Source organism: Peromyscus californicus, unplaced genomic scaffold, assembly GCF_007827085.1.
Source record: "Peromyscus californicus insignis strain IS unplaced genomic scaffold, ASM782708v3 Scaffold_10__1_contigs__length_136768540, whole genome shotgun sequence".
Classification (NCBI taxonomy): domain Eukaryota; kingdom Metazoa; phylum Chordata; class Mammalia; order Rodentia; family Cricetidae; genus Peromyscus; species Peromyscus californicus.
The window spans coordinates 17,278,082-17,299,475 of record NW_026294391.1 but is presented as its reverse complement, the minus strand read 5'-3'; the positions used below and the strand labels follow the sequence as shown (position 1 = coordinate 17,299,475).

Here is a 21,394-nt window from a genome sequence, read left to right as displayed (position 1 = left end):
TCAGAAATATCAGGGGAACGCTGGTAACATAAAGTGAAGACATTACACAGGCTAAACCTACAATGTCTGAAACCATCCCCTTAGGTCACTATATGGAAGGAAGGAGACTATAAAGAATCTGAAACCTGAGACTATATTGGTATTCTACATTTCACATCTCTTTGTTTTTTGACTCTTTGAAACAAAATTTTTCAAACATATTTTGATCATGTGTTTCCCCTTCCCTAGTTCCTCCCAGATCCTATCCACCCAACTTTATGTTCTTTTTCTTTCTTTAAAACAAACAAACAAAAAAACCCAACAAGGAACACACACACACACACACACACACACACACACACACACACACACACACACACACACACACACACACACGCACACACATCCAAAAAAGAAATCAACATGGACTCCCACCCCTAGCCAATATAAGCTATCTGCAATTGATATCTGCTAACAAAGGAGAAATCAGTTTTCCCCAATGTAGTCTCACTGGGTATATTAACCACACCTCAGGGCAGAGTAGTTGGCCAACACAAAACAAACTCAATGCTATTTTTGCATTTCTTAAGGTTGAATTTTTTTCAATGAACAACTGGAAATTAATATATTTACATGGCTCAAAAAATAAATAATTAAAAGGATATATGTTGAAAAGCCTCACTTTTTCAATAGCTTCCATATCCCTACAGATTATGTCTTCAGGCAAATATGAACATACACAAACAATTCTTCTTTCCTCCCTTTTTACATAAATGGTTGCTTTTATATACGGTTCTGTACCTTCATTTGACAAATTCTGGAGATCTTTCCAAATCAGTACATAGAGAGCTTATGAAAGATAGTAAGAATTATCTTTATAGTTGTTTTATACTCAGTCGGATAGATGAATATTGGTACATTCTAAAAAGCCACTTTGGCAGTCAAGAGCCTTACATTTTCTTCATATACTTTGATCCAGTCATTGATCTTTCAGGAATCTATCCTGAAGGAATTAACAAGAGATAGGGCAAGGACTGATGCAGACAGATATTTACTATATGATTCATTGTAACTACATCCCTCCAAATAAAGAAAGAAATAGAAAGCAACTATAAACAAATAATTAGATAAAAATAGCATACTCCTGAAAAAGAATAGCAGGTAGCAATTAAGTATTTATGAGAACTTGAGTAATACAAAAAATGAAGCCAATCTAGTGAGATACAAAATTGAATAAATAATGCAATACCAATTATGTTTCTAAATGCACATATGGGTCCCAGGGATATAAGGTGCAAAACATATGCAGTGCTCCAGAGGCTACCTCTAGTGTCCTCAAAAAGTGCACACAGTAGGCTGGAGATGGCTCAGCATTTAAGGGCACTGGCTGCTCTTCTAGAGGAGATAGGTTCAATTCCTAACACTCACATAAGTCTACAACTCCAGTTCCAGAGGATCTGACACCCTCTTCTGACCTCTGCAGGCACTGCGTGCATGCTGTGCACTTACATTCGGACAAAACACCCATACACATAAAATAAAATGGAAAAAAATTGTAACACACACAGAAAGATCAAAAGGAAATATAACTAAATGTTAATTCCTTTCAGTTAAAATTACAGGTGACATTTTTCTTCTTTACAATCTTCTGTATGTTTCTCATTTTGAAGAATAAGCATGTATTATTTATTAAAATCAGAAAAAAGGCTCCTAGCCCAGTATTCCATTCTAAACCAGGAGCCTATTTGCTTCTCTGATTCCTTATGTCTCCCCAAACATCTATCAATAGCTAGTCTTTACAGAAGGAAGAACTACTGAGTAGGTATAGAAATAAACATATTTACTTCTTTCCTTGTCCAGGCTCTAAAGGCCAAGTTCAGAGCTTTACCACCATGGACCAAGTAGGAGGCCGGGTGTCTCCTGTTCTCTCTCAAACCTAAAGCAGGGAGAAAAAAGAAAAAGAAGAATGTCAGTACATCCATTCAGAGGGATGAAGGACTTGTTACTTTTGTCAGACAACCAAAAAAAATGCTGACAATTCTAGGCATACCTTCAGCTCTGTTACACTAATAGTGTTTAGTTACTGAGAACTTACTAAATACTAGGCAGTTGTCATTTAATCCTGAAATCTACCTTGTAAGCAAAGTTCATTTTATAGTTCAGGAAACTAAAGGCCTGAGAGGAATCTTTTTTGTTTGTTTGTTTGTTTGTTTATTTTTCGAGACAAGAGTTTCACTGTGTAGCTTTGGAGCCTGTCCTGGAATTTGCTCTGTAGACCAGGCTGGCCTCAAACTCAGACATCTGCCTGCCTCTTTATTTCTGGGATTAAAGGCATGTGCCACCACCGTCCAGTCTGAGGGAAGTCTTAATCAAAGATATACATGTAGTAAGTGCCAGAGCATAGACTAAAGAGTACTGTCTATTTGAATATGAGGCCTATATTCCTTCTATTAAATTATTCTGCCTTTTTTTCCCAGAGCTGAGGACCGAACCCAGGGCCTTGTGCTTGCTAGGCAAGCGCTCTACCACTGAGCTAAATCCCCAACCCCTATTCTGCCTTTTGAGTCCTAAAATTGTCTATGCTCTGCCTTACTTCATGAGGAAACCATTAACAACCAGTTTTAGGCTTTATAAAGATTTTTCTACTGAACTAAGCTGTTCAGAAAAGGTAAATGAGCCATTAGCTATTCCACATTTGAACACTTAGATGACAATCTATCAAAGGGGCAGAGTATGGGCTTGAAATATTGGATAAGAGACTGTACTCACTGGGCTATGAGGGCCTTTGTAACTGAGATACTGATTCCTTCTGGCCAAGTCACCTTAAAGAATCAATCTCAAGTCCAAGCAAGGGACCCACTTCATTTCAAACAGGACCAAGAAAGGAAAATCAGCCGGTTGTGGTGGCGCACGCCGGTAGGATTTGCTGAAGGAGGCGGAGGCAGGAGGATCACGAGTTCGAGGCCAGCCTGGGCTACACATTTTTAAAAAAGCCGGGCGGTAGCACAGACTCTGAGAGAAACAACCAATCAATGGGACCTTTTGAAACTGAGAAGCTTTTGTAGAGCAAAGGATACGGTCAACAAGGCAAAGCGACAGCCTACAGAATGGGAAAAGATCTTCACCAACCCCACATCTGACAGAGGACTGATATCCAGAATATATAAGGAACTCAAGAAATTAGACATCAAAATGCCCAACAGTCCAATTAAGAAATGGGCTATAGAACTAAACAGAGAATTCTCAACAGAGGAAACTCAAATGGCCGAAAGACATTTAAGGAATTGCTCATCATCCCTAATCATCAGGGAAATGCAAATCAAAACAACTCTGAGATACCACCTTACGCCTGTCAGAATGGCTAAGATCAAAAACACTGAAGACACCTTATGCTGGAGAGGATGTGGAGCTAGGGGAACTCTCCTCCACTGCTGGTGGGAATGCAAGCTTGTACAACCACTTTGGAAATCAATATGGCGCTTTCTTAGAAAATTGGGAATCAATCTCCCCCAAGATCCAGCTATACCACTCTTGGGCATATACCCAAGAAATGCTCAACCACACCATAAGAGCACTTGTTCAGCTATGTTCATATCAGCATTGTTTGTAATAGCCAGAACATGGAAACAACCCAGATGCCCTTCAACTGAAGAATGGATAAACAAAATGTGGTACATATACACAATGGAATACTACTCAGCAGAAAAAAACAATGGCATCATGAGGTTTGCAGACAAATGGATGGATCTAGAAAAAATCATCCTGAGTGAGGTAACCCAGACTCAGAAAGACAAACATGGTATGTACTCACTCATAGCAGGATACTAGACATGAAACAAGGATGAATTGTCTGCTACTCACATCACCAGGGAGGCTACCCGGAAAACAGGACCCCAAGAAAGACACAGGGATCGCCCAATGACAGAGAAATGGAATGAGATCTACATGAACAGCCTGGACATGAGTGGGGGTAATGAAAGGCGAGGGTCGAGGGAAAGAGAGCTTGGGGGAGCGGGAGATCCCAGCTGGATCAACAACAGAGAGGGAGAACAAGGAATAGGAGACCATGGTAAATGAAGACCACATGAGAACAGGAAGAAACAAAGTGCTAGAGAGGCCCACAGAAATCCACAAAGATACCCACACAACAGACTGCCGGCAATGGTCGAGAGACAGCCCGAACTGACCTACTCTGGTGATGGGATGGCCAAACACCCTAATTGTTGTGCTAGAAACCTCATCCAACTACTGAGGGATCTGGATGCAGAGATCCATGACTAGGCCCTGGGTGGATCTCTGGGAGTCCAATCAATGAGAATGAGGAGGGTTTATATGAGCGAGAATTGTTGAGACCAAGGTTGGATAAAGCACAGGGACAAATAGCCAAATGAATGGAAACACATGAACTATGAACCAATGGCTGAGGGGTCCACACTGGATCAGGCCCTCCGAATGGGTGAGACAGTTGATTGGCTTGATCTGTTTGGGAGGCATCCAGGCAGTGGGACCAGATCTTGTGCTCATTGCATGAGTTGGCTGTTTGAAACCTGGGGCCTATGCAGGATTGTTTGGCTTGGCCTGGGAGGAGGGGACTAGACCTACCTGGACTGAGTCTACCAGGTTGACCTCAGTCTGTGGGGAAGGCTTTGCCCTGGAGGAGATGGGAATGGGGGGGGGGCGTTGGAGGAAAGTGAGGGGGACGGGAGGGGGGGAGAACAAGGAAATCCGTGACCGATATGTAGAACTGAATTGTATTGCAAAATAAATTAAAATAAATTTAAAAACAAAACAAAACAAAACAAAACAAAACAAAACAAAACAAAAAAAAAAGCCGGGCGGTGGTGGCGCACGCCTTTAATCCCAGCACTCGGGAGGCAGAGCCAGGCGGATCTCTGTGAGTTCGAGGCCAGCCTGGACTACCAAGTGAGTTCCAGGAAAGGCGCAAAGCTACACAGAGAAACCCTGTCTCAAAAAACCAAAAAAAAAAAAAAAAAAAAAAAGAAAGGAAAACCAGCAAGTTGGCTTCCATCTGGGCTGATACGCAAGAATAAGCACGATGATGCCTGGATGTCAGGACTGGGCCTTATCCATGAAGGAGGCACATTCAGGATACTAATAAAAGAGTAGATCCTAATAGATGCTATATGATTCCATTTATAGAATATTCTTCAAATGACAATATTATAGGGATGGAAGACAGATTAGTAGTTTCCAGAACTTATGGATGATGTAAGGGGAGAAAGAGACTAAAATATAATGGTTGTAGCACTTTTTGGATTGTAATGGCCACTTTCTTTTTTAGTTAGTATACAGAAATATGAAGTAAGAGGTTTCACTGTGACATTTTTATACATATAAATCAGTGTATTTTATTCTTATTCACTCATCCCACTGCCCTCCTCTATCCTCTTCCTTATTCTAGTTCTGGTTTCTGCTTCCATGTTACATATATCCTATTACCCTTTTGTTCTGTCCATCCCTCACCACGTGTTTGGTCCAACCTTCTGATATTACAACCCAATGCTGTTATCTTCAATGTTCACACTAGATAACCATGCAACTGAGTTACCAAAACAAACTGCAAAACCACTTCATAACATCTTAAGTCAGTTTACAATTTTGTGCCAGGCCCCATTTTCTGCTGTCCTTAGCAACATAGCTGTATGCAGCTCTTGGACCACAGGTTGGACACACCTGCTAGACCTCCTTCTCTCTACTCATAGTCCCCCTCTACTTTGATCTCTCTCTCTCTCTCTCTCTCTCTCTCTCTCTCTCTCTCTCTCTCTCTCTCTCTCTCTCTCTCTCTCACACACACACACACACACACACACACACACACACACACACACACACACACATCCATACACCCCATAATTTTAAATCTAGATTCCGGGCTGGAGACATGGCTCAGTGGTTAAGAGCACTGGCTGTTCTTCTAGAGGACCTGAGTTCAATTTCCAGCACCCATATGGTGGCTCACAACCATCTGTAGTGAGATCTGGCGCCCTCTTCTGGCATGCAGGTATATGTGCAGACAGATACATAATAAACAAATAAAAAATAAAATAAATAAATAAATCTAGATTCCATATATGAGAGAAAACAAAATTTGTCTAAGACTGGTTATTTCATTTAACATAATGATCTCCAGTACATCCATTTTCTGCAAATATCAAAATTTCATTTTTTCAGTACAACTGAAAAAAGTTCCACTGTGTCCAAGTAGCACATTTTCTCTATCTGCCATCTGTTTATGGACCTCTAGGCTGGTTCTATATCTCAGTTATTGGGACTTTTTATTATATATCTTTAAGATATTAATGCTATTTTGATATACAAAGCAAGGCACCAGCATTAGCAAGCTTTCTTCTCCTAGTCTTCCTCTCCATAATTTCCACACTCCCTCTTCTTCCTCCTTTCTCTCTTAGCAAAAGTGATAGCTGGTAAGGAGAACCATACCTCGAAAGATGTCCAGAATGTGTTTTCCCACATACCAACAGATGGTCTCAAAGTTGGGAAACTTGAAGAGGTCTGCTGTGCTCAGCCGCTTCTCAATTTCATAGGCTCTGTAAGGAAACATAATGACTATAAAAAGGATCTATTTACTGAGCATCTATTATTTATCTAGTATTATTCTTTGTGATATGTATCTGCTATATTTAATCCTCACAGTGACACTGTAAAACCCTATATACAAAGAAACTTTGGGTTGAAAGATTATGTGACTCGCCCAAAGGCAAATTAACAACCAAGTGAAGAAAGGGTATTAACCTTGTCAAACTGAATGTCATCAAGAACCAAGATAGGGTGGTGGCGGTGGTGGTGCAAACACCTTTAATCCCAGCACTCTGGAGGCAGAGGCAGGCGGATCTCTGTGAGTTCGAGGCCAGCCTGGTCTACAGAGCAAGATCCAGGACAGTCAGAGCTACATAGAGAAACCTCGCCTAGAAAAAACACAACACGTACACAGAAGAACAAAGATACTTTCCTTTCTGGCTGTCTTCATCTTAATATATTGCATTCCTTAGTCAAGAGGAAAACACAAGGACTATAACACATAAGAATGGACAATTTCAGAACTCACTTGAGCTGCATTTCAATGTTAAGGCTGTGTAAGAAGTTCCCTCCAAAGGCTAGGCAGTCCACAGGGGTCAGCACAGCATGGATCCATCCTGTAGTATAATAAGATAAAGATCACAGCTAGCAGAAGACCTTTCTTCCTTTGGACACCTCATTGCCTAGTCAGTTTAACCTTGGCTCCATAAAAATAGTCTACCACTGATTCAAAATACTTTTACTTTTTCACGACCGACTCTGTTATTACTGAAACCCTGAACAGAATCAACTTATTTCTATTGCTTTACCTACCCTCTCTTACCTAAAAGAACATCACTCTTTTGCTAGGACTATTCTTAAACACATACCACTAGAACACAATTATTCATTCCCCTAGCCTTTGGTCTAATTTTCCAGCATTATGTTTTTTCCTTAAATATGTTCCATATTCATATCCCTTTGCTAACCCTTAGTTCAGAAAGTTCATGTCCCTCCTTCTCTCTCATATTGGCTACTACTCCAAAGTAGTCCTTTCTTTTAGATTTACTTGTTTACTTTACATCCCAACAGCGGCCTCCCTTCCATCCTCTTCTCCCACTCCCTCTCTCCACCTCTCCTCTGTACCCCCAAACTACCCCTCTTCCATATTCACTCAGAAAGGGGCAGGCTTCCCATTTTATCAGCAAAGCATGGCATATTAAGCTGTCATAAGACGAAGCACCTCCCCCTGTATTCAGGCTGAGCAAGGCAATCCAGTATGAGGAATAGGTTCCCAAGAGCCAGCCAAAGCACTGGGGACAGGCCTGCTCCCATTGCCAGGAGTCCCAGAAATAGACCAAGTTACACAACTGTCATATATATGCAGAAGGCCTACGTAGGTCCTATACAGGCTCCCTGGTTGTTGGTTCAGACTCAGAGTTCCCATGAGCCAGGCTAGCTGTTTCTATGGGTTTTCTTGTGATGTCCCTGACCCCCTGGCTCCTACAGTCTCTCCTCAGCAGGGACCCCCAAGCTTGGCCCAATGTTTAAGCATCTCATTAGATGCTGAAAAAGCCTTTGATAAAATCCAACACCCTTTAATGATAAAAGTCTTGGAGAGATCAGGGATTAAAGGAACATACCTAAACATAATAAAAGCAATACAGAGCAAGCCAGCAGCCAACAACAAATTAAATGGAGAGAAAATCAAAGCAATTACACTAAAATTGAGTAAGACAAGGCTGTCCACTCTCTCCATATCTATTCAACATAGTACTCGAAGTTCTAGCTAGATCAATAAGTCAACAAAAGGAGATGAAGGGGATACAAATTGGAGATGAAGAAGCCAAACTTTTGCTATTTGCAGATGACATGATAGTATACATAAGTGACCCCAAAAATTCTACCAGGGAACTCCTTTAGTGAACTGGCTGGATACAAGATTAACTCAAAAAAATCAGTAGCCCTCTTACATACAAATGATAAAATGGCTAAGAAAGAAATCAGGGAAACAACACCCTTCACAATAGCCACAAAAAACATAAAATATCTTGGTGTAACTCTAAGAAAGCAAGTGAAAGACAAGTATGACAACAATTTCAAGTCTTTGAAAAAAGAAAACTGGAGAAGATATCAGAAGATGGAAAGATCTCCCATGCTCATGGATCCATAGGATTAACATAGTAAAAATGGCAATCTTAGTAAAGCAATCTACAGATTTGCAATGTAATGCCCATCAAAATTCCAACACATTTCTTTACCAACCTTAAAAGAACAACACTCAACTTCATATGGAAAGACAAAAAACCCAGGATAGCTATAAACAGTACCGTACAATAAAAGAACTTCTGGAAGTATCACCATCCCTGATGTCAAGCTCTACTTAAGTTCTACTAATAAAAACAGCATGGTATTGTGCCTAAGGCTAAATAAAAAAGTAGTGGATGGGGTGGATAGATGGCTCAGTGGTTAAGAGTACTGGCTGTTCTTCAAGAGGACCTGGGTTCAATTCCCAGAACTCACATGGCAGCTCATAACTGTCTGTAATTCCAGTTCCAGGGGCTCTGATACCAATACAAATAAAATAAAGAAGTCAAAATTATACAATGGAGAAGACAAAGGATCTTCAACAAATGGTGCTGGCATAACTGGATGTTGGCATGTAGAAGAATGTGAATAGATCCATATCTATCAACATGCACAAAACTCAAGTCCAAGTGGATCAAAGACCTCAATATAAATCCAGTTACACTGAACCTGACAGAAGATAAAGTGGGAAATAGCCTTGAATGCATTGGCACAGGAGACAACTTCCTGAATAGAACACCAGTAGCTAAGATGGACAATTAATAAATGGAACCTCATGAAACTGAAAAGCATCTGTAAGACAAAGGACACTGTCAATAGGACAAAATGACAGCCTACAGAATGGGAAAAGATCTTCACCAACCCCAGAGCTGACAGAGGGCTGATCTCCAAAATATACAAAGAACTCAAGAAACTGGACATCAAAACACAAATAACACAATTAAAAAATAGGGTATAGACCTAAACAGAGAATTCTCAACAGAAGAATCTCAAATGGCAGAGAAACACTTAAAGAAATATTCATCATCCTTAGCCATCAGGGAAATGCAAATAAAAATGACTCTGAGATTCCATCTTACACCTGTCAGAATGGCTAAGATCAAAAACACAAATGGCAGCTTATGTGGAGCAAGGAGAACACTCCTCCATTGCTGGTGGGGGTGCAAACTTGTACAGCCACTTTGAAAATCAGTATGGCGGTTTCTCAGAAAATTGGGAATCAATCTACCTCAAGATTCAGCTATACCAATCTTAGGCATATACCCAAAAGATACTTAATCATACCACAAGGACACTTGCTCAACTATGTTCATAGCAGCTTTTTTTTATAATAGCCAGAACCTAGAAACAACCAAAGTATGGATAAAGAAAATGTGGTACATGTACACAATGGAATATTACTCAGCTGTTAAAAACAATGGCATCATGAAATTTGTAGGTAAATGGACAGAACTAGAAAAAAATCATCCTACGTGGGGTAACCCAGACCCAGAAAGACAAACATGGCATGTACTCTCTCATAAGTGGATATTAATTGTAAAGTAAAGGATAATCACGCTACAATACATAGACCCAGAGAGGCTAAGTAACAAGTAGGGCCCAAGGGGGGACCTTGGATCTTCCTGGGAAGGGGAAATAGAAAAGATCTCCTGGGTGGACTGGGGGCGGGTGGGCATGGGAACTTGAGGGATCCGGTTGGAGGGGGTGGAGAAGAAGAGTGCTGAGAGGGATGACTGGAAGGGGGGCTTTCAGGTTCGGGGAGAAGCCTCATGCAAGAGAAACTCCCATAAGTCTACAAAGATGACCCCAGTTGAGACTCCTGGCAGTAGTGGATGCATAGCCTGAACTGGCTACCCCTGTGGTGGAATTGGTGACTACCCTGGTTATCATTGGAGAGCCATTGGATTCAAACTGGTTTTTTTTTTTTGGAGCTGAGGATCGAACCCAGGGCCTTGTGCTTGCTAGGCAAGCGCTCTACCATTGAGCTAAATCTCCAACCCCTCAAACTAGTTCTTTTATACCTGTAGGTATGACTAAACCCCTTAAAATTGGTAAAACATCAACACCAATAATCTGTGATATGCTCCATATATATAGTTGAAACCACTAAAACAAACAAAAAACTAGAGCAAATAAACAACAAGAACCACTGAAAACCAACACAAATTCTAAACCTAAAAATTCATATGAAAATTCAAGGGATCCAAACAAACTAATCTTGGGAAAGATGTATAAAGTTAGAGGACTGATAATTCCCAACTTCAAAACTTACTACAAATGTATAGTAATAAAAGAAGTATGCATTATCTTCAGGACAAACATATAAATCAATGGAAGATATATGATTCAAAAAATAAACCCACATATGGTCAGCTGACTTTTCCTGGGTTTTTTTTTCTATTTGATTTTTGGTTTTGCAACACTGGGGAGCAAGTTCAGGGCCTTGGACATACTAGGCAAGCACTCTACCACTGAATTACAACTTGAACCTCAGATCAATCAATTTTTGTAAGAGATATCAAGACAATTCAGTGAGGAAAGAATCATTGTTCAAGATAGTCTAGAACAATTAGATGTCAACATGCTAAAGAATAAAACTGGGTCCTCACCTCAAACTATATATAAAAACAAACTTAAAATTAATAAAAAGATCTAGCCGGGCGGTGGTGGCGCACGCCTTTAATCCCAGCACTCGGGAGGCAGAGCCAGGCGGATCTCTGTGAGTTCGAGGCCAGCCTGGACTACAGAGTGAGTTCCAGGAAAGGCGCAAAACTACACAGAGAAACCCTGTCTCGAAAAACAAAAAAAACAAAAACAAAATTAATAAAAAGATCTAAATATAAGAGCCAAAACTATATTGGAGACTGTGATACATACTTAGAAAGCTAAGGCAGAAAGATGACAGGTTTGAGGCTGGCTGGACTACAAAGTAAGACAATGTCTCAAAAAACTCCTATAAAATATTTATAAGTATTCATGACCTTGAGTTACCAATATCTATAGAAATATGTATAATCCTATTGAACAAAAAGCTAAGGCAGCAGCAAGGTCACAGGTTTGAGGCCTGGTGGCTACATAGTAAGACTGAGCACAACCTGAGAACCTGAGTGAGACAAATAAAGAACAAAAAGCCCTCACAAAAAATCCTGTAAAGCATTAGGACAATACACAGGATACCAGTACTATGAGCAAAGAAAAACTGGACAAGAAAAACAGATTTAGTTGGACAGAATTTGTAACTTTCATGTTTTATGGAACACTAACAAAGAATGTCAAAAGACTCAACTCTTTCTGGGGAGCTATAGGCAATTAATGGCTGCTGGGGGAGAGGGAGTCACAGTTACTGGTAAGATAATTGCCATCCATGCTCATGTAAGCAACCCTAATGAAATGCAGTGGGCACACATAGATGTGAAAGTACGAGAGATACTTGTTTGGAAGAAGGGATTCAGCAGTAGGGAGAGAAGGATAAGAGAAGATAATGGGGGACATGAATGAAATACATATATGTATATGGAACTGTCAATGAATCAGTTTTTAATGTATTAAAAATAATATCAAAATACAAACTCAAAAATGGGAAAATATTTTTGAACAATATATCTGATAAAGGTACAAAAAGTATAATGAACACTTTTAACAATAAAAATACTATTTAATTAAAGAATAAGTAAAAGATTTCACAAAAATACTAAAGAACAAAGATCTATAAAGTACAGAAGTACTTTTTCAAGATGGTCAACATTAAAAATCATTAGGGAAAACACAAACTAGAACCTCAGTGGTATACCACTTTACTCACACTAGGATTGCTATGATCATAAAGACAGCAATGACAAGTATTGGAGAAAATATGAAGAAATTGGAACCCTTGTACTTTGCTATCTGGAATGTAAAATAGTGCACGTATATACTTTGAAAACAGCTTGGCAGTTCCTCAAAAAGGCAAACGATAGAGTTACCACATAATAGAGGAATTCCTCTCCCAAAAGATAAACAAGAAAACTGAAAATACAAGCTGAATATACCTTATCTAAAACACTTCAGATCAGAAGTGTTTCAGACTTGGGACATTTTTGAAATTTTGGAATATTTGCAAATACACAGATATCTTGAGGATAAAAAGAGTTATTCTGGGAATGGGACCCAAGTCTAAACAAAACACTCACTTATGATTTGAATGTACTTTATACAAACAACCTGAAGGAAATTTTACATACTTTAATGCACTTACGTCTTTGAGCATGATCCCATCACATTAGTCAGATGTGAAATTTTCTATCTGCAGAGTTGCTTTGGCTCTCAAAAGGTCTCAGTCAGTAAAGTACTTGCCATACAAGCACGAGGACCTAAGTTCAGATCCCAATCACCCATGTAAAAATCTAAGCATGGCAGCATGTGTCTGTAATTCCAGCACTGGGGAGCTTGGAGAAAGGAAGACTCCCCAGGCTTGTTACAACTAGTCTAATTTAGTGAGAAACTATGTCTCAAAAAATAAGGTGATGGGCTCGAGATAAGATGGCTTGGGAATTAAGAAGAACATTGGCTGCTCTTCCAGAGGACCCGGCTTCAATCCCCAGCACCCATAGGATTTCACAACTGTCTGTAACTCCAATTCCAGGGGATTTGATTGCTCTCTTCGGGCCTCCAGGGGGACAAGGCAAGTACCTGATGCACATACTTACATGTAGGCAAAAGACTCATATAAAAAAATCACTAAAATTAAAAAAATAAGGTGAAGAACACTAACATAGAAAACACCTGATGTCAAATTCTGGACTCCTATGTGCATACATAGAGAACTATGTACATACAGTGAACATAGAAAATAAACTCAATAAAACATGATTTGGGGGTTTCAGATTATTAGATACTTTTGGACTCCCAAGTGCTGGGATTAAAGGCATGCACCAAAACCGCCTGGCTTGATTCCAGATTTTTAATTAGGAATATTCAATTCATTATGCTAGCATAATAACTTGTACATGAATACTCATAGTAGCATTGTTTATAATAGCTGAAAATTATTCCAAGCTAGGTTGTCTGACACATAAGTATAACCGCAGCTACTCAAGAAGCTGAGGCCTGACTGGACTACACAGTGAGCTCAGTGCCAACCTGGGCAATTTAGTGCGATCCTATCTCAAAAAAATAGTAAAAGAAGTAGGATAAAAAATAATGAATAGCTGGGCGGTGGCGCACCCCTTTAATCCCAGCACTCGGGAGGCAGAGCCAGGCGGATCTCTGTGAGTTCGAGGCCAGCCTGGTCTACAGAGTGAGTTCCAGGAAAGGCGCAAAGCTACACAGAGAAACCCTGTCTCAAAAAAAAAAAAAAAAAACAGAAAAAAAAAATGAATAGGGGCTGTGGAAACAGCTCAGTGGTAGAGCACTTACTTAGCATTCACAAGGCTTTGCATTTAATCCCCAGTACCAAGAAAAAATAGAAACAACTCAAATGTCTATCAGCTAGTGAATAAAAACAAACAAAATGTGGCTGGAAGAAGTAGAGGAGCAGTGTATAACAGTATTTCAAGGAATGACATGGCTGTTTGACTTTTTTTCCACTTGAACTCAGAGCAGCTGTGATTACTTATGTAAGATATTCACAAAATTGGGCTCTCTAACACCCAGTCATAGAAGGATGAAGGGTTCATGGGGCCATCCTTCCCTGAAGATTTATATGCAATTAATGGTTGATAGGGAAGACAGATTTTCTTCAGTAGTGTAGCCACTGGTAAGGTCCCTAATATGCTCCTGTTAACAACTCTAAGGAAACATCACTGTGTTTCACACACAAAAGTAATCTGGGCAGTGATGGCACACACCTTTAATCCCAACACTCAGAAGGCAGAGGCAGGCAGAGGCAGGCAGATCTCTGTTGAGTTCAATGGCATCCTGGTCTACACAGTGAGTTCCAGGACAGCCAAGGCTGTTACAGAGTGAAACCCTGTCTCGAAAAACAAAACAAACAAACAAAAAAAGATATGAAAGTAGAAAGGGAGCTAGATGGTTAAGAAGGAGGTTAGCAGGTGTGGTAGGGGTACAGCAGGGAGTGGTGAATATGAAATACAATATATACATGCATAGAAATGTCATACTGAGATCCACTATTATGGACAATATATGCTAATAAAACATTTTTAAAAAGAAAAGGGAAATATATGGCATATTCACATAATGAAATACTATTTTGCAGGGGCTGGAGTTGTAGCTCAGTGGTAGAGGGCTTGCTTAACATGAGCAAAGCCCTGTTTGATTTCCAGCACTACATAAAATGCAAAAATTAGGCATGGTGGTGCAAGTGTATAACTGTAGTGCTCAGGAGATGGAGGCAGGAGTAGTAGAAGTTCAAGGTTATCCTTGGCTACACAACAAACATGACTAAATGAGACCCTGTCACAAGGGGTGGGGTGGGGAGAGACTATTTTGCAATTAAAAAGAGCAAAGTAGTTAAGTAAGGTGTCACATGCTTGTAATCGCATAATTATGAAGCTGAGAAAATATTCCAAGTCTGAGGCGAGGCTAGGCCACAGAGCAAATTCCAAGATCACATGAATCTTTCTAAAGAGAAAATAAAGTAAGATGGTGAACACTTGAAATCCCACCACTCAGAAGGTGGAGGCAGGAGGATCATATTTCAGGGCCAACTTCAGCTACACACACAGTTGAGTTCAAGGCCAGCCTGGGCTACATGAGATCCCATCTCAAAAACTATTAAAGTGACAACAAATGCTGTGACATGGATAAACTCTGGAAACATGTGAGTGGAAATAAAAACAGAAACAAAAGACGACAATACATTTATATGGAATCTAATTCCATCTATACAGAATACTCAAAAGAGGCAAATCCATATACAAGGGAACTGAAAAAGTTGTCACAGCCTGGGGGGAGAACAAAATAAAAAGTAACTATTAATGGGGAAAGTGTTTCTTTTTAAGGTGATGATCACATCCCTGGTTATACAACCTTATAAATATACTAAAAAACAACCGCTAAATGAGAATGAATGAATATAGAACAATTCTTTGAAAAGCATAGACGACCACAACTCATCTAATATGGAATAAACGGGTTGGCAAGATGGCTTTGCTGGTAAAAGCAACATGGGCCAGATAATGCAAAGAACCTTATAAAGATCAAGGAAATTTGCCGGTGGTGGTGGCTCACGCCTTTAATCCCAGCATTCAGGAGGCAGAGGCAAATGGATCCCTGTGAGTTCAAGGCCAGCCTGGTCTACAGAGTGAGATCCAGGACAGCCAGCACTGTTTCATAGAGAAAGCTTGTCTTGAAAAAAAATCAAAAAAAAAAAAAAGATTAAGGAAATTGAATGCCAAATTAAAACTCTCCACAAAATTTTAAGGTCCATGTGATTTCACAAGAGAATGCCATTTATTTATTGTTTTTTGAGCTTCCCCCAACTTTTCAGGTCCATGTGATTTCACAAGAGAAACCCATTTATTTATTTATTTGTTTATTATTTTTGAGCTGAACAAGGTGGCACATGCCTTTAATCCCAGCAGTTGGGAGGCAGAGGCAAGAAGATCTGTCTGAGTTCAAGGCCAGCCTGATCTACAGAGTGAGACCTTGTCTCAGAAAACAACAAAAAATTTTTTAAATATTTTGTTTTGTTTTTAAATGGAGTTTCACTAAGTTGCCCAGGCTGGCCTTGAAAACACAATCCCCCTATCTCAGTAGGCCAAGTACCTGAGATTCCAGGTGTATCTCACTATGCCCAATAAGAATATTTCACTATACATTTCAGGAATATTTAATGTTAATCCTGATTAAATAATCAAGAAACATTTAAATTGGACAGAGATACCTTGTTCATAGGAGACTCAATTAGATTCCAGATATGAACTCTCCCCAGATTGAGACAACAGGGCTATTTTTTTAAATGTACATACTTAGCTCAGAATATAGCTCAGTAGAACACTTGGCTAGCAAAATATACAAATTCAACTCTACATGAGATCTAAGAATCCTAGAAGTAAAACCCAGGCATGAACGATTAAGAAAGAACATTTCCATCCTGGGTTATTCAACATTATAGACTAGAACATCAGCCTCACAGTTATTATCCCTAGAGTCATGGTGCTGACTCCATCTAACTGTATACCCAGTTGACATCAAGCCAGAAACAAGTGTTCAATCAGCCTCCTCCTGCCTGCTCTGCCATCTGCAGCCTCCACAAGCAACCACACTATCTACTGGCCACCACATAAATTTTCTTGAGGTCTACTTCTTAACCTCTCAGCTGATGACAAAAAGAGATGTCACATCAATGAGATCACTGAATTATGGGCAGGATTTGTTGCAGTGCCACTATCTCCCTTTTTCTGCCCTTCCCATCCTCCCCTCTAGAGGGACTCAGGAATGACCTGTAGGAATGAAAAGTGTTTGTCCTTGCTTCACAGAACACTTGTAGCACTTTTCCACCTGGTCACCAAAGAACATCTCGTTCTGATTAGAGGAGCTGCTCCAGCACTCAAAGAGAGTCAGATTAGCATTTGTTGGGCGGATCAGGTAGAAGATCTTCTCACCCTAAAATAAAAAAAGATACCATACCAAAGGTTTTAAGAAAAGTCCTTCTGGGGGGAAGGGATCTTCCAAAGGACCAAATCTCTTTCCCATGCTCCACAACCACAGCAGTATGCCAAACCTATTTCCCAATTTTTATATCATTTTTTATCTACTGCTGAAATTTTCTTCAAATTTTACAAAACAACCTGAGGGAGGTATTTAAATCAAAACTGTTTAAGTTAGGAGAAATATATACCAAATGCTCTTATTTTAGATGTAAAATGAGAAATGGCCTCTATAGATAAGATCAATACTAATAGTCCTAGAATTTAAGGCCATGTTACTGGTGAGAAGAAAAATGAATCTGCCTTTAAATGCCAGTTACACAGTGTTCCTTCCCACACCTACAATCAAAGTTATTAAGTTTAAAAGTTCAGTAACTTCCCAAGGACTTCTAGAAGATTGCTTTTCACTAGATGATTATCTGTTGGAAGAATATTTTATTTCTTAATTGTGTTTTGCTTGAATAATCATCTGAGAGACAATTTGGTGAAAAAGAACCATACCCTAGCATAAGGATAACTCTGGTAGCTTGGCTAATATATTATAAATTTAAACAGAGAAAATGATGATATGCATTAAAAAAACTAGATGTGTACTGTACAATGGGAGAAAACGGACAGCCTTCACAGATTAGCTAATAATAGTATTATATCAATTTCCTGATTTTGATAACTGTTCTGTAATTACTTAAGAGAATACCTTTGTTCTTAAGAACTATATAATGAATTACTAGACATAAGGAGATACTATCTTAAGGATCTAAGGAGACACACACTAGAACTACTCCCAAATGTCTCAGGAAAAAAATAGTCACTTCATTTTGCTTGCTTTGGAGAAAGAAAATGAAAGAAAGCACTTGTGAATCTGGATGAGGAACACATAGGAAATCATCTCACTCTTCTTGCATTTTTTCCATGAAAATATTAAAACATGCATCTGCATAACAGCATTTTCATTTACATGCTCCAATTCTTCATGATAAACCAATGAGAACAACTAATTGAAGATGTATGATCTTTTTGCACAACAACCATAAAGCAAGCTTTCTGTTCCTTCCTCGGCACTTCTGTTAAGACAGCTAAATAGAATAAACAGTGGTGAAAACAATCAAAATTATTTAAGAAATTGTTTTCCCAACTGCAAACATCCTTTATAGGCACCAAACAGTAATTACAAAATCATAACAACCACTAAAAAGAAAATCATAGGAATTATTACTTTGAAAGGAGTTCCATTATGTCTGTTTTATCTGTGGTGGCAATTAAGTGACTATATAACTGTCAAAATTCACAAACATAAATGAATTCTATGGTGCATATATTAAAGTTCAGGGGAGGGAAAACTCATCAAGAATTTCTACAGTAAACATAGACATTTTCATACATACTGGCAGAACAGAAATATTAAAAATTTCTGATATTAGAAATAATAGAAATTAGTTCATTTAAGAAGGTAACAGTTGGGAATATCTTAAGGAATCTACTGTAGTTCAAAAAACTACTTCTGCAGTGCTAGAAATACATAGAAAGCAGAGCCTTGCACATGCTAAATAAGCACTCCACCCTTGAGTTATATCCCCAGACCTCAAAAAAGTATTGTTTTAGTGCTGGGGTGCCACCTAGGGCCTTCTTTTTTTTTTTTTTTTGGTTTGGGTTTTTTGAGACAGTGTCTCATTCTTTAGCTTAAGCTGATTTGAAACTTACCATGTAGCTCAGGCTAACCTCTAACTCATGGCAACCTTCTTGCCTCAACCTTCCAAGTGTTGGAATTATAGGCACAAGCCACCATGCTAACCTTCAAAAACCTTTTCCTTAAGCATCAAAACTAGAGGCCTATCTACCAAGTAAGACACCTTGATAGAGTTAATTATATCAAAGTGTTACCCAAATAGAATATGAAAGGCAGATAAGTTTGGCTGCCTCCAGAAGTCATATTCATTCCTACCTTAAGCACATGGTACCAGACTGAGGTCCCACCAAAGTCAATGTGAAAATCTGTGTAACTATCCCGCACACTCATGAGGCAGTACTTCTGCACATTGGGTCTCTCAAAGACACTTTCCTCCGGCCACAAGTTCTCTACCCACGACAACTTGCGAACAATCTTGGGTGTTTCCACAAGGTTTGAAAGCCTAGTAAAGAAGGCAAAAAGACATGTAAGCTGACAGAAAATTGAAAGTTTAAGCCTGAATAAAATACCCTCGTAGATAAGACAAATAAAAAAATCATTTTCGCTGGGCGGTGGTGGCACACTCCTTTAATCCCAGCATTCGGGAGGCAGAGCCAGGTGGATCTCTGTGAGTTCAAGGCCTGTCTGGGCTACAGAGTGAGTTCCAGGAAAGGCTTCAAAGCTACACAGAGAAATCCTGTCTCAAAAAACAAAAAAAAAATCATTTTCTCCACAGAACCCAAAGATATATATAACACTTATTCCTATAAGTTTGACAGTAGACGTTTTAAAATTTATTTATTTTTATGTGCATTGGTGTTTTGCCTGCATGTATATCTGAGGTGTCAGATCCCCTAGAACTTGAGTTATAAACTGCTGTGAGCTGACAAGTGGGTGCTGGGTATTGAACCTGGGTCCTCTGGAAGAGCAGCCAGTGCTCTTAACTGCTAAGCCATCTCTCCATCCCTGATCATTAGTCTTATTCCACTCAGCTTCCAAAGTCTTAAATCCTAGTTTCAAATCCTTCCCCAGTAGAAAGTGATCACTTCTACTACTAAATTGTCATATCTATCATTTCATTTCCCATCTACTCATTCAGCACACAGTTTATAACAGTTGTCTAGTCCCTACCTTGATATCTTCTTTATGAAAAGCCGTTATATTACAGAAACCTTCTGGAGCTCAATTCCATAAATCTGGCTGTTTTTAATCCCATATAAACTCACAAATCTTTCATAACATTATACTCTCCTCTTTGTTTTGACCTCAGGAAATTCAATGAAAACTCTGCATTCCATCTCTACCAACTATTTAAACAAAAAATTATGCATTCATGTGTATAGTACCTTTCCATATGCACCCGAGTCCCCCACCTTTATTTTCTGTTTGTTCCAGTTTTCTTCTTTCCCTTTTTCTGCATGTCTCAAAGCTATTTCACAGGCTTTCTGGATAAAGTGATATATAAAGCAACTATAGCTTTTAAATACCTTTAGGTTCTTTAATCTTAAAAGCAACAGCAAGCTAGGTGGTGGTGGCACACCCCTTTAATCCCAGCACTTGGGAGGCAGAGGCAGGCGGATCTCTATGAGTTCCAGGCCAAACTTGTCTACAGAGTGAGTTCCAGGACAGCCAGGGCTACACAGAGAAACCCTGTCTCACCCCCTACCCCCAAAAGAAAAGAAGGAAACTGGAGAAGAAATTGGCTAAATTATTATAAAGTTGAATTGATACCCTACAAAGTATATATCACCTGCCTACTCCAAAGGAAGAAACCATTAGAAGGAAAACAAAATATGAATTCAAGTATATCTACAAGTTTTAGACATGTTGTTAGGCTTTTTTGTTACCTTTCCCCTCCTACCTGGTATCAGAGAATTCCAAACTAATGACATTGAGGACTTTTTCCCTCTTTCCACTGTAATAATATTTCACAAAATCACCGAGTTTCATCTTGCAGTCAGCCTGGCGGGCCACATCAATCACATCAATCTCTTTGTCAGAACCTGAAGTAAAGAAATGAGTTCTGTACCAAGTGATCTCAGGGACAAAAAATTCTTGTTCCCTCACCAGCACCTAGAATGGCTTTATACTCAGGAATTCTGTCTTCAGATACTTATGTGTTCAGGACAGAGAGTAGGAATCTCTCATACCCTCCCAAGATCTGGGTGGAGGCCTGTTAGGGCTCTGGAGCTACCTGACAGAGACTCTCAGATCTGCCATGGATCTACTTCTTTATTTCTTCTCTTCCACTCTCCCCACAAACTTATGCTCCCGTAATAAATAGTATGTAAGAACATGTGTCAGAGAAAATATGATCCCTAAAATTTGCCAAGTTAAAAAAGGGGGGAGAACCAACTTAATTTTGTGTGGTCTATTAAAAGAGAATTAATATAACTATACACACACACACACACACACACACACACACACACACACACACACACACACACACACAGAAGGAAAAGAGACTAGTATTTGGTCTCTTTGCCTTGCCAAAGAATGACTTTGGGCAAGGCACTTCATATCATATTCCCAA

At 39.4% G+C, this 21,394-nt stretch overlaps 1 protein-coding gene across 4 annotated transcripts in view; it reads right to left on the bottom strand.

Moving 5' to 3' along the window:
- The window catches only part of Phf8 (PHD finger protein 8), a 101,463-nt gene that overhangs the window by 55,002 nt on the left and 25,067 nt on the right, over positions 1-21,394 (bottom strand). For all 4 annotated transcript variants that reach the window (XM_052758711.1, XM_052758621.1, XM_052758879.1 and 1 more), the window contains 6 exons: positions 20,720-20,861; positions 19,135-19,321; positions 16,986-17,148; positions 7,064-7,151; positions 6,439-6,545; positions 1,824-1,915 (listed from right to left, as the gene is read on the bottom strand). In XM_052758711.1, coding sequence (XP_052614671.1) covers positions 1,824-1,915; positions 6,439-6,545; positions 7,064-7,151; positions 16,986-17,148; positions 19,135-19,321; positions 20,720-20,861 — 779 coding nt within the window. The remainder of the gene's footprint in view (positions 1-1,823; positions 1,916-6,438; positions 6,546-7,063; positions 7,152-16,985; positions 17,149-19,134; positions 19,322-20,719; positions 20,862-21,394) is intronic.